General features: G+C 47.7%; 1 protein-coding gene across 1 annotated transcript in view; it reads right to left on the reverse strand.

Moving 5' to 3' along the window:
- Positions 1-7646, reverse strand: part of LRFN2 (leucine rich repeat and fibronectin type III domain containing 2) — a 35974-nt gene extending 28328 nt beyond the window's left edge. Inside the window, exon 1 of the mRNA XM_007130110.2 lies at positions 6247-7646. Coding sequence (XP_007130172.1) covers positions 6247-7646 — 1400 coding nt within the window. The remainder of the gene's footprint in view (positions 1-6246) is intronic.
- Positions 7647-14655: the final 7009 nt, after the last annotated feature.

Below are 14655 nucleotides of genomic sequence, written 5' to 3' on the forward strand. Positions count from 1 at the left end.
GCACATGCTAGAGAGGAAGAAAGACACAAGCCAAATCATTTTGCAGCCAGATGGAGAGCAATGAGAGAGGTAGGTACAGACGCTGCTATTGGAATTTTTTTATTGTAATGGGTCCGTGCCTGCTTTCGTGTGCGTGTATGTGTATGTGTATGTGTGTGTGTGTGTGTGTGTGTGTGTGTGTTCCTCTCTCCTACTCATACATTCTTTGAATAAATTAAGGGATATATGACTCCTTTCCCAAATCCTGTCATCTCCAAGGTAAACTCTGCCCATCTCACAAGATTCTAGAATCCCATTCTCATCAACGGATCTCTGGATATATTGCCATTGGTAAAGATAATCTCTTGAGACTCTGTCATCCTGTATTAAATGTGTTACAGCTCCACTCCGACCAGCTTGAATGATTCAGTGATTAAAATCATAACCCCCCATGATCTGAGCACTTCACCTCTGTTAACACAACCCAAAATTACAGGAGTCCTTTGGCCGCTCCATCACTTTGCGGCCATGATGTCCTTGAGATCAGCTAAAACTCTGAGCCAATGTCACACAAAATTCCAGTCAAGCCAGATGTGCCTCACCTTGAACTCATGCAGTTGAGTTTTTCAACCGAAAGAGAATACATATTTTCTGTGTCATTATCCATGTCAATAAGAAAACATACTGAGCAGTACAGAATGGGGGCAGATATGGGCACAAGGCAGAGGCTTTCTCCCATGCTCACATCAATTTGTTAAGCAACCTGATTACTTGACCAGTTACAAGTCCACTTCACCAGTTCACACGTCTCCATTTTGGCCCAAACACAGGGTGAGATTTTTGTCAAGTGTCCTTTACAATTGTGATGCGCTCTGTTTACGGCAGTGAGTCACAGCCATGGAAACTCCTAGGATGTTTTCCAACAGCATCTATCACCCCAGAGGTTCTGGCCCACTTCCCCCTTGGAGATGCATAGGGGTGGGGGTCTCGTGGAGAATCCTGTGTCAGGAGGGATGTCACTGAGGAGGGCTGCCCTCGTGAATGACAAGGAGGCAGATTAAAAGAACTACTGGGTCACAAACTAGTGAACATAACAAAAGAGAAACAGACTCACAGATATAGAGAACAAACGAGTGGTTACCAGTGGGTGGGAGGGGCAAGATTGGGGTAGGAGATTAAGAAGTACAAACTATTATGTTTAAAACAAATAAGCGGGCTTCCCTGGTGGCGCAGTGGTTGAGAGTCTGCCTGCTGGTGCGGGGGACACGGGTTCAAGCCCTGGTCTGGGAGGATCCCACATGCCACGGAGCAGCTGGGCCCGTGAGCCACGGCTGCTGAGCCTGCGCGTCTGGAGCTTGTGCTCCGCAGCGAGAGAGGCCGCAACGGTGGGAGGCCCGCGCACCGCGATGAGTGGCCCCCGCTCGCCGCAACTGGAGAAAGCCCACGCACAGCAACGAAGACCCAACGCAGCCAATCAATCAATCAATAGAAATGCTGTAGAATTATTAAAAAAAAAAAATGTCACCTCTTGGGAGTCTAAAGATATATTTTAAAAAAACAAAAAAAACAAGCTACAATGATATATTGTACAACACTGGGAATATAGCCAGTATTTTGTAGAAACTATAAATGGAATATAACCTTTAAAAATTGTGAATCACTATGTTGTACACCTGTAAATTACGTAATATTGTACATCAACTATACTTCAATTAAAAAAAAAGAAAGAAATACTGGGTCATAGTGTCCCCTGAAGACAGCTGAATACTTGGGCAGGATTTGTCCCCTGGGAACCCATGCTGGGTCCTGGCAATCAGCATTCTTTGCCAAGGGCTTATAGCCATCTGTTGAGCAATTGTGCCCCGCCTAGCATCCTATGCTTTATGGGGTCTGGTCTTCAAAAGCAGACTATCCACCCTTTTCCCATCTTGGGCACTTCTCTTTCTGTCCTTGCTGTCTCAGGCCCACCCCCATGGGCTTGGGAAACTCAGCTAGTGTCCTCTAGTCCTGGGATGTGACCTTTGGGGTACGTGTGATGTGTCTCTGTTGGCCTTGGTTTCCTCCTTGAGTACTGGTCTTGCCCTTCCCACGTTGCCTGGATTCCAGTTCTGTCTCTGCTACTTTCCATGTAACACCTTGGGCAAGTTTCTTATATGGGAAGTGGAATAACAATAGTTCTCACCTCCTGGCGTTTTGAGAAAACTCAATGAGTTAGTACACATAGAGCCCTCAGAATAGTGCCCGGTTCAAGTAAGCTCTCAGCGCAGATGTGTACCATTATTGCTGGCCCTGTTCTTGCCGGGGAAGGTGGAGGCCAATTGGAAACTGTGTAGCTTCCCCTGTGGCTCTTGTCTAGTCTTCCTGCAGCCTCCTTCCTAACCAGCACATTTGTCCTTCCTGCTATGAACATGGATTAAAAGCCCTGCCCTCTGTACAGTGTGTGCTCCTCTTTAATATTCATCTTTGGATAGAAGCTTTTCTGCCCCTCTTTTGTACACATCCCTGTTGAAGGCCGAGCGTGTCACAGAGCCACTGTGCAGCCCACTGGTGTCTCTTCTTTCTTATGGGGACAATTTGCTTTCTAAAAATCCACTGTATCCTTCTTGAAGTCTCCCATTTGTCCTAACAGCCAGCTTCACTGTTAGCGTGAGGGCAGCACAGCCATGGTGGCTAAGTCTAGGCACTGAAACCAGAGGCCTGTGTTCAGATCAGTCCTGCCTCGTTCTGGCTGCATAACCTTGGGAGAGTTTTAATTCTCTTGGTCTTTTATATTTCTTGGTACGTCCAGGAGATTTAAATGAGATATTTACCTCTTGGAAAGCTACATTGAAACCCACAGTAAGCTGGCAATAATGTTGTCTGGTGATTGCTGTTACTATTATCTGGCTACAGACTCACGCTGTCCTTTTTCTCTAAATTTTGGAAATCCAACTTCTTAAAGACTGAAGTGCATATCTAACCATAGTCTTCCCGTTGCTCGCCCAGGATGGCAGACAAGATAATGGTCTCAACTCTCGCCATTACTGTTACTACAACCATCACTATTGCTAATAACAATAATAATAATAATTTGTATTCCTTGAACACTTACTATTACGTGCCTGCACTGTTTGGAGAGCTTTCCATGCTGCTTCTCTTCTAATCTTCAAGACCACAATAAGGGGAAATCTGCATTGTTATCTGCATTTTTTCCCTAATATTTCTGATGTTTCCATTTACTTCATTTTATTGCACGTTGCTTTATTGTACTTTGCAAATATTGTTTTTTACAAATTGAAGATTTGGGGCAACGTTGCACTGAGGAACTCTACAGGGGATATTTTTCTAACAGCATTTGCTCACTTCATATCTCTGTGTCACATTTTGGTAATTCTCACAAATTTTCAAACTTTTTCATTATTATTATATTTGTTATGGTGTCTGTGATCAGTGATCTTTGACATTACTACTATGACTCACTGAAGGCTCAGATGATGGTTGGCATTTTTTAGCAATAAAGTATCTTTTAATTAAAGTTTGTACTTTTTTTTAGACATAATGCTGTTATACACAGTAGACTACACTATAGTGTAAGCATAACTTTTATATGCACTGGGAAACCAAAAAAATTCATGTGGCTCGCTTTATTGCAATATTCACTTTATTGCCGTGGTCTGGAAGGCAACCCCAAATATCTCTGAGGTGTGCCTATATTTCTATCTATAAAGCTAGTGTCTCCAGGATCTCAATCACCAAATAAAAGCACTTTGAATTCAGCTTTGAATGACTTCAGAAGTATACCTCCGACCCCTCCCGTGGCCCTCGGAGGGTTTCTGAGACCCCCAGGGAGGGGTGCCATCTTGGCAACCTTGACTTGCTGCCACCTTGATGCCAGTATCTCCCCCTCACAAACTGCATGTCCCTTCATCCTGCACCTTTGCAAGCCTCAGAGCTGGTAGCTTTTTGCCTTTACACTTTATCTCAAAGTCAAAACCATATAATAAATTCACAAGTGAAAAAATATACTTATTTTCAAAAGGTCAACCTCACAAAGTATCAAAGAAATGCAAATTAAAGCAAGATCCATTTTTCAACTATGAGATTGGCAAAAATGAAAGTAATTATATATTCTATAATTGGCAAGGGTGCGGTCAAAATGGGCACTGTCACCTTCCACTGGTGAGAGGATAAATAAATGTTTATATGCAATGTATAAAGGTTATAATTTACCCGTGAAACCCGTGATTCAACCCTTAAGAAAATATGCTAAGGAAATCACTGAAGTTGCACAAATGTATTTATGTACAAAGATACATCCATTGCTGCATTACTTTTTTTTCTTTGCTGCATTACTTTCACTATTGAAAAATGGAAACAACCTAAATGTTCAACAATAGAAGACTGATTCAATAAATTGCGGTATAGCCAAATGAAAAGTACTTTAATACCATGGGATCTAAGCAAGCTACAATGTTGAGTGGAAAGAATTAAGAAACAAAAGGACTAGATTGATCATAAGTATTATTTTGAACTGAAATAAAACTTAAGAGGCCAAATGCTCCTGGTTAATTTTGAGTGGTGGGATTACAGGTCATTTTTTTCTCTCTCTTTATCATTTTGTCTATGTTCCAAATTTTCTACAAAGACTATTACTTTTATAAGTAGGAAAAATATATATGCAGATTGCTTAATTTCATATATATATGAATACATAACATATATTGTTTAATTTCATATATATATACATGACATGCATATACTTCAGTTAAGTTCTAATGCTGTTTTCTCTACATCCTGAGAATGAAGCTGCTCTCCAGACAAGCCACACATATGACGCCAGGTAAGGGAAGTTCCTTGGCTCCAGCAGCTTCCATGGTGCACCCACCCTCCATCTCATGGACTCCGTTTGGTGAATAAATGCCTTCCTTTCCCCACACCTTCCCATCCAGAGACCGATTCATTCAACTGAGAAAGTCAGAGCCAGAAGAACCCTCACTGACAGATCAAGTTTCTTGACCTCTCTTGTACCATGGACGCTTCAGCTGTCTGGCGAAGTATCTGGGATCCCTTCTCAGAATAATCATTTTAAATGCATACAATAAAACACACAGGATTTCAAAAGAAACCATGCATTCCTTGAGCTGTAAGATTCTAGGCCATGTCTGTCATGTTTAACACAAGCTGAGGCTGGCCAAGAAGGAAACACACCTGTGGTCAGCCCCGGACACTTTGGCCTGGACCCATCAACTGTGGGCGCCTCCCACCCTCCAAAAAACTTAGGCAATTCTGTTGCAGCTTTTCAGTCTTAATCTCCCTTTCTATCAGCCTAGGAAATGGCCCTTTGATTATCACAGAAGGAGATGAACATCAATGTCTCCATTTCCAGATGAGGAGACTGACACCCAGAGTGGTCAGGACAGGTGGGCAGGATAACCCCACCTCTAATATTCAGTAGGCTCACATGACCTGCTCTGGTTAATCAGAGCCCATCCAGGGCTTCTGCGGGACCAAATGGGACATGGACGCTCTTCTCCTTCTAGGGCTGCCCAGAGGAAAGAGGTTGTCTGAGGATGAAGCCAAACCAGAAGAAAAATGAAACTTAGGGAAGCTAAGAAACTGAGAATGCAGGATGTTTGTGGGGCCTTTGATCTACCCTGAGGCAGGTCCCCGAGTGTTCAATTACATGAGCCAACACATTACCTCTCCCTTTTTCTTTTTTTCAGCCAGTCTGAGTTGAGTTCAACTACCTGCTGACCAAGTCAGGTGCCGATTATCCCCATTTTACAGATGAGGACAATGGAGGCACGGCAAGAGAATTAAATGACTAGCAAGTGGCAGAGTGATGATCTGAATTTTACACCTCCTGGCCTTAACCGTGACTGCCTACAAGTCCAGGTGAAGGTCAGATTCATCCCTCCTTGGAGGAGTCAGATTCTTTGGCCAAGAGTTCTGCTCATTGTTATGGTGTGCCCTCCATCTGAGGCTCAAAACAGAAAGTTCTGAGGCTCACAGACACGAGACCACCTACCACAGTCACGGCCCTGGGAGGTACGGTCCTCCGACATACACATCTCTTCGGGCTGCCCATGTGGGGTCCCCTCTTCTTAAACTTGTAGGTAATGTTCATTCTACTTCCTCTCACCTGCACAAATGGCGCAGTTTGTCCCCAGAATCCCACAGACACCTCTGGGGAGGTGGGGCATAGGTGGGAACAGCTCAAAACCCTCCCCATCATTTCCTCCTGGCCCAGCCAGACACCTCCCTGTGTTGCCACGGTCCCGGGCTCACCTGTAAATCAGTACCTCATCGTCGGAGCAGTTGTACTGCAGCTGGTACATCTTCACCCGGGGGGCGGACTTGCTGACCGACCACTTGACCAGGGCCGAGGTGGTGGTCACATCGGACACCAGCACAGCCCGTTCTGGGGGGCTTTTGGGAGGCTCCCCGCCCCCACTACCTCCACCTCCCCGGCTGGTCTTGCTGGAGCCAGTGATGTCCGAGAGGCGGGACTTGGGGGACGCCGTGCGGCTGGTGCTATTGCTGAGGTGTGGCAGCTGGACAATGGAGACCTCCACTGTGGCCGTGGCCTCCCCGGCGGCGTTGGCAGCGATGCAGGTGAAGGCGCCGCTGTCCTGAGACGTGGTGATGAGGATGTCCAGGGTGCCGTTGTCATACACGGCAGTCCTGGAGGAGTTCCCCACCAGGCGGTCATCGGGGGTCACCCAGTGGATGAGGGGGCTGGGGTCCCCGATGGCCTTGCACTTGAGTGTGGCCGCCTGGCCCTCCAGGACCAGCAGCTTGTGCGTGTGCTGGGTGATGAGAGGCGGTTCGCACACAAACTCCTCCTCGCGCACGTGCCAGAAATAGCGGCCCTTGAGGCCCCCCGGGGAGCCACAAGTCTCCAGGTCATCATCCCGCTCGAGCCTCCGCAGCCAGAGAAGCTCGCAGTTACAGTGCAGTGGGTTTCCCCCAAAACTAAAGGACAAGGGTGGAGCGAAGGGCGTGGCCGTCAGGGCAGAGGCCTGGGAGTGGGAGAAGATGGGGTCCGGGGGCAGCTTCTGCAGCCGGTTGGAGGTGAGGTCCAGGCGGGCCAGTTTCTGCAGGTCGGTGAAGGTGCCCTCGGTGATGTGGTCCAGCAGGTTGTGGTCCAGGCTCAGCTGGTGCAGGTTGACCATGCGCCTCACGGAGCCCCAGGGCAGGCCATGGAGGTTGTTGTAGGAGAGGTCCAGATCCTCCAGCGTCAGCAGGAAGTCCTCGAAGGCCTCGTCTGCGATGCCTCCCAGCTGGTTGTTGTTCACAATGAGGTGCTGCAGGTTGACCAGGCCCCGCAGGGTGTCCTCCCCGAGGCCGGGAAGCCGGTTGCTGTCGAGGTGCAGGGAGCGCAGGCTCTCGAGGTCCAGGAAGGAGAAGGGCTGGATGTGGCTGATGGTGTTCCTGGACAATGTCAGGTCCACCAGCCCCGTCATGTTGGCGAAGTCCTGGCGGCCGATGTGGATGATAAAGTTGCCACCCAGACGCAGCTCCACCGTCCGCCGGTCGATGTCAGGGGGTACGAAGAGCAGCCCTTTGGAGGGGCACAGGGTCCCCAGTGACTCAGACAGGTTCTGGCAGACACAGTACTTGGGGCAGGCGTCGACCACGGCAAACGCCATGACAAACGCCAGCAGGCCACCAAGCAGGGTCTCCATGGTCTGGTCACTCAGGCCGTGGCGCCTGGAAGGGAGGGACACAAGGTCAGGGTCAGGAGGCGACTTCCTAAAGCCCTGGCCCAGAGCTTCCTCCCTCACACCCACCCCCTGCCTTGGGGAGCAGTAGAGTGGCATCTGCTCACGCAGGTGTAATCTCTTCAACCAGTCCCTCCAATACAATTCTACTTTTTCCTTTCTCCTTAGCACTTATCACCTTGGAACAGACTATCTAATTACTTATTAATTATGTTTATGGAATATTTTCTATCTCCCTCACTAGAATGTCAGTTCCATGAGGGCAGGTACTTTTGTCTATTTTGTTAATTGCTATAACCTGCACATCTAGCACAGTGCCTGGAACATAGTAGATGCTCAATAAATATTTGTTGGATGGATGCATGGATGGATAATTCCATACCAGTGGTTCATCGAATAATCATTGGATTTGAAAAGTGTTTTATGGCTGTATTTTGAAGTGGTTTTGCCTTCTTACTTGGATTAGGCTCAGCATGAAATCAAATTGGACCAGCATTCCCTAAGAACAAGAACATGGACAAGGAGAGAGCTGTCCCTGGGAGATGCCAGGGTTAGTGGGGAACTGGCTTTGGGTAAGTTCTTCACCATGGAGAATCCACATAGTGGGTGAATCTCTGGGAGTTCAGGGAGGTGAAGAAGGGGGTGGGATGGGAAGCCAAGGCATGGACTTCTTCTGAGCACTTAGTATGTGCTGGGTCCCCCGCCCGGACCTTCATATACATCACCTCATCTGGGCTTCAGGAACACCCTTCACAGGGAAGGGCTTATCTGTATATATAGAAGAGGACTTGTCCCTGGCCTAAGAGCCTCCTTCAGGTCCTTATGCAAAAGTCACCTTCTCACCAAGGCCCTACCCTCTGTGCACATCCCTCCTCCTTGCTCTGCGTTTTCTCCTTGGAATTGATCACTATCTAAGTTACTGTATGTTTCACCTACGTGTCTTGTTATTGTTTGTCTTCTGCACCGGCAAAAAAGCCCCAAACGGTTGGGGCTTGTTTTTATTCACCACTGAATAAAAGGCCTATAGCACTGCCTGCCGCATAGTAGGTGCTTTTGTGAGAATGACTATCCAGGGAAGGAAGGAACAGGGCTTTGGATCAGGTCTTTGAATCTCCAAATCTTACAGTTTCATCATTATTCCATGTGGCTCTATTTATGTAGTACTAAGAACATCAACTGAGTTGGACTTTTAGAAACTCATTGCACACTGGCTGTGTAGCATCATGCAGACCAACAGCTCTCGATTTGCCTTCTAGGTGTGCTAATTAGGGTTCTGCAAGGAAGGCTCCTAAGGCCACTGAATTGGGAAGCACAGCCCACTCTTGCTCACACTTGGAAAAGCTCTCTCTGCACTAGCAAGTTCGTAGAAGCGTTGAGAAATGCTGTGGCAGTAAAGAAATTTGAATTAATGTTTAATTCTGCATTGCTCCTTTTTTAAAGCTAAATATACTCCTATTTTTTGCATAACAACTATTAATGCCTTGAGGAAGTAGAGCTCTATTGCTCCCAGTTTAAGGAGCACAGATGCAGACAGAACAACTAGCTGATAAAAAAAAAGATACATAGTAAATTTTAAAACCCATTCCAATCAGATATGACTTTATTGTGAAGATTTGAGTTCCATCATTGTGTCTCTTTAAGGGTAAATCTCCCACCTGAAACCCTTCAGGGTGAGATTTACTCTGCATTTTATCTGCAGTGAGTGTTACTCCTGAACAGCACTGTCCAATAGAAACATAATACGAGCCATGAATATAATTTTAAATTACATTTAAATTACATGGCCATATTAAAAAAGTGAAAAGAAACAAGTGAAATCAATTTTGATCATGTATTTTACTTAACCCACTATATCCAAAATATTATTTCAACATGTAATCAATACAAACAATTATGAATGAGATGTGCAACATTCTTTTATTTGTACTAAGTCTTCAAAATCCAAGTGTATTTAACACTTAGAGCACATTTCAAGTGCTCAATAGCCTTATGTGACTATGGGCTTCCACAGTGGACAGCACCGTTAGAGCAGGTGTTAGCCAACTGTAGCCCAAGGGCCAAATCCAGCCTGCCACCTGTATTTGTAAATAAAGTTTTATTAGAACATGGCCATGCTCATGTTTGCATATGGTCTATGTCTTTTTTCACGCTACAGTGGTGGAAGTAAGTAGTTGCAGCAGACAGAATATGGCCAGCGAAAGCCTAAAATATTTGCTGTCTTGCCCTTTACAGAAAAAGTTTGCTTATCTCTTTTCCAGAGGATTTTCTTTTCTTTACATCTTCTTCATTATGGTCACCCTCATTAAAAGGCTTTGTCAACGTGCCTATTTCCATGCAGCTCTGCTCTGAGCTCCCATGAGCAAAAGCCCACCCTTCCAGTCCCCGCTCTTGCCCATCTCCTCCTTGAGGGGTACCAGCCTGCCCTGACCCAGGTCCCACCAGGCACACCCATCCCAGAGGTGTCTACATGTGGAAGCTTTTGTGCCACCTTCTCCATGCCCAAATGCATGGCCTTCTAGGTCCATACTTAGCTGGGTCCTGATAAAGCAAACACGAATCTTTTCCATCTGCCTTGACCCTCTTCTTATGTTTAGCACAAGGACAAGTCTTTGCAAGAGCTGGTTCTGCCCATTTTTCCACTTTCTTTCTCACGACTCTTTCTTCCTTTGGTCTTCTTGCTTCGACTACACTCAACCTCTCTCACTTATAACTGCCAGGCTTGATCTTCCTCCGGGACTTCCTCCAAGCCCTGCTCTCTTCCCGGCTTCTCCCCCACCTCCACTCCTGCCTGACCAAGCTCCTAGTCCACCTCCAGGCTCAGCTTAAATGGCACCTGCTCCAGGAAGCCTCTCCAAAACCTAGACCAAAACAGACCTTCCTGCTATGGACCCCTTAGCACCCTATACTTGTCCTACGTTTTGCTCACCACACTTATACAATTCCTTAATCACTTACACATCTGTCTCCTCTCCCTAGACTGGAAACTCCACAAGGCAGGGCATTTATCTACCCTGTCCACCCATCACTGTATCCCAGCACCCAGTACCACACCCGACTTGTAGTAAGTGCCCAATCAGTATCGAATGAGTGAATGAATAAAATATGGTGCTAAGCCAAGGGAGCTTCTGGCATTGTCACTGAGGTTCTGAGTTCTGTATCAGCTCTGTCCAGAGCTCACTTGGCTAATCAGCTGAGAAAACCATCTTCGAGGAGTGGCCTGGTCACACAGAAGCTTCAGAAGTATCTTCTGTCAGCCATCTGTGTGCTTTCAAGCATATGGCTCATTGTGGTCATAGAGTCAGGGAGGTCAGAGGTCTCTGGCCACTTCATCTGCTCAAGGAGAGGTGAGTGGTATCTCCTACACCCACTGGGGACACAGGGATAGCCACACCCAAGGAGGTCCCTTGCTAGTTAAGCTGGAGGTGGCTGTGTGCACACGTGCCTGTGTCTATGTGCATGTGTATGTTTATGGGGGGGGTAGGGTTCTGAAAGCCTCTGGCCCCTTGAGAAAGGCATCCTCCTCATGAGCTCTTGTCAGTAAACACCGCAGTTTCTAAGGCTCAGAAGCACTTTCCAACACCTTCCCATCGCTGCACACACAGGAAATGGTAATAATCATTGTCAAGTGCATCTGAGTCCAGAGCCGAGGCTGTTGGTGGCCTGTGGGGGTATCTTCCACTGTCCCTCCAGATCCTCTTTCTCCTCCCTCTCTGACCCTGCCCTGTGTCCTGGAAGGCTGACCAGCCTGGGCGGCATCAGTGAGATATGGACTGACTGCCCTGTCCTACGGCATCCTTGGGCCTTTCCATCCCTGCCTCTGTCGCCTGCCCTCCGGCAGACAGCGACGGCAGTGGCAGCAAGCAGGAACCATCCGGACACTTCGGGATGCACACCCTGCATGGGGCCCATGGTTTCAAATAGTTTTGCCCCTGTAAATTATGCTAAACAAACCACATTTAAAAAAAAGAGTTTGTTGAGGATTAACAAACATCTAATGAATTCAAATCTGTGACATAATAGAGCTGGGTAAATATATTTTAAGTAATCAGCATGGAAGCTTACTGACAGAGAAGTGACTATTGAATCTTAATTAAAATTGTATTCTGAGAACCGTCACTTATTACTCTTATAGCCAACAAAAAGTAGCTTAAACCCCAAGTTGGGAGGGAGGGGAGGGCAACGGGGTAGATAACAGGCAACTAGTGCACACCTAGGGGGCGTGGGGAGGATCTCTCTTTTGAGCGGAGATTTGAACAAATGCTAGAAGGAGCAACCCAGTTCCCTCTAAGCATCTCGGAATGGTGGAGGTGGTGGAGGGGACCACGGAGAGGTGGCGGATTAGGAGTAGAAGGCTGGTATCAGGAACAAAGAAGCAGATGAAAGCAGGCAGGAGGGGCCAAAGCCGAGAGAGGTGCTTGGGGATCAGAAGCGAGGCTATGAAATGGATGCTGGTATCAAATGTCAGAATCAGCCTTCACGGGAGGAATCCATCCGCAAAGGAGCAAAAGCTTGTCTGCTCAGAATGTCTATGAGCCAGGACTGGGGGGAGGGGAGGGGCAAGTCAGGGAAGTTGCCAGAGGGACCAGGCGATGAGCTGGAGAGGAAGAGAAACAGTCTCCCCTGGCCCTGCAGTGCCTGAGAGAATCAGCATGTCTCTGGGAGTTTACCCAGGGTAGGAACAGTTCTCCTCCCTTCCTCCCTAGGTTTCTGGACGCGGTTTTCACAACTCTGCAAGGTGAGTGCTGCCACTAGTCCATTAAGATGCTCTGGTGTAATTGGAAAGAGGTGTCCCCACTGGGCGTCTGGAGTCCTCCTTAGCTGAACAGCCTTGTGCAGTGAGCAACCTGCTCTACCGTACCTCATGGCCTGAGTATTGCTACCCCTGTTTTAACCATCAGGAAGTGAGGTTCAAAGAGACTTGGATCTGCCCAAACCCTCCCATCTCCCCTGAGAAGAATCATGATTTGAACTCAGGATAGTCTGGCTCCAGGCCGCCCTGAGAGTAGAAGAGGCCCCTCTAGAGGCTTCCATGTGCCTGGTGTACGTAGAAACCGGCTGCCTCTACCATGAGATTGCTTAGTAACCTGTGACAACCCAGCTGTTCAACTAAATTTGGGCACTTGTGTTTCCTGCTTGGGGATGGGCCTGGAAGGAACGCTGCTGGGGTTCTCAGAAGCTGAGGCCTAATTGGCTCAGAAAGACCCACCTGTCAGGCCCGATGGTAGTGAGTCACACACATACACACGCACGCACGCACACAATTAAATATACTGGCAATGACTATAGAGTTGTGGAACTAGGCTGGTCGTTTGTAATCAGAATCTCCAGATGGGATTTTATATTTAAAACCAAAGGAAAAAAAGAACGATGAGGACAGAAAGGGGAAAACTAAGGGACACGGCAGACATGGCAGCACAAAAGGAAAGTTCCTGTTCCTTCACTTGATGTGGAGACCACAGACTTTCCTCGCCCTTCCCCCAGCCCCTGGCCCTGCCTTCCTGCCAGAACCACCTCGAGCTGTTCCAGACAGAAGAGGCAACAGTTAGCAGATGGCTGGCACGATATATGTGATATCTCTCCACCCTGATTTCCATTTCAAAGATACCTTAGCAACCAGCCGAGGAGCCACCCGCCCCCTGGAGCCTGTAAATCAAGTAAGATGCCTGTCTCTGCCTTCAGGTAAAAAGAAATGGCCCCTCCAGGGTGCTCCAGGCCGACAGGGAAGTGTGAATTAATAAGAGGGGTAGGGGTTCGTATCTGCCAGGAGAGGCAGCCGCCTGTATCTTCTTTCCAGACTTGCCCTCTCAGAGTACTTGCTGCCCCCATAAATCGTACCACTCAAGGCGAGCCCTGAAGGGACCTGCACAGGAGCCAGGGGACCGGAAAAGGAAACTTGATTTCCAGACATGGGTTTCCTGAAGGGGCTGCTTCTCTGATCTAGGAGTTGTCAGGTGGCGACCCTGCCTCCAGCCCGGTGCGTGGTTCCAGTTTGAGGATTCCAGCCCCTGTCCTTGCCCCGTCGCCAGCACCTCCACCTCTCAGGCCCTTAGGAAGTAACAGTCTGGGGCTTCTTCTAAGGGTAAGAGAAATGAGTTAGCATCAGAGAACTGATATTCTCCATCCCCCTCCCTGATGCTGCTTTGCACAGGAATCCTTCTAGAAACTCGAGAAAGAGGGGATGGGGGCAAGTTCAATGAATGTGTTGGAGAGGGAGATAGCTCCTGACCTCAGAGAGCTCCCAGTCTGATGGCGGAGGCATAGCTTTTGACCACAGGCAGCTTCTATGTTGATGCTGGAGTCACAGCTTCTAGTTTGAAGGGAGAGGGAGAGAAGGAGAGAGAGACCGAGAGACAGACACAGAGAAAGCCAGAAAGCCTGCCCTTGGAAGGCCCTAGCTCCGTGGCTGCAGAAAGACACCCACACAGGATGGGCAAAAACATTCCCTGTGCTGTCCCCAGGCAAAGCCGGGGAGACAGAGGCCACATCCCAAATCCTGGGACTTCTTCATAAACTAGCTAAAAAGACCGGTCTTAGATGGCAGAGGTTACAGGAAAGAAAAGGGAAACGAAGTCTAAAACATCCACGGGAAGAATGAGCCCACTTAGGCTCTGTTTAAACTTCTATTGTGCAAGGTAAGCGGTTGTTATCATAAGTAAGTTATTAAGCTCAGAACTGCTTCCTGTCTGCTCTCAGTGACAGCACGATGCCTCCGTGTTAACGCATCCACGAGAGCTTTGATTGTGTTGCAGTGTAATTACGTGTTTCCCTGTTTTCTACCCTATTCACCTGGGAACCCCTTCTTGGCAGGGACTGTATTCTGTTCAGCTCTGAATCCCCAGTAGCAAGCCCAGTGCTTAGCACAGAGCAGGCACCAGGGACATGTCTGATGAGAGAATGAATGAATGAATGATCGAATGAATGAATGAGAGCTCCAGCATGAATAGCCGTACACCTTGGCACCTTCGACCCTGTA

This window comes from Physeter macrocephalus, chromosome 18 (assembly GCF_002837175.3).
Source record: "Physeter macrocephalus isolate SW-GA chromosome 18, ASM283717v5, whole genome shotgun sequence".
Classification (NCBI taxonomy): domain Eukaryota; kingdom Metazoa; phylum Chordata; class Mammalia; order Artiodactyla; family Physeteridae; genus Physeter; species Physeter macrocephalus.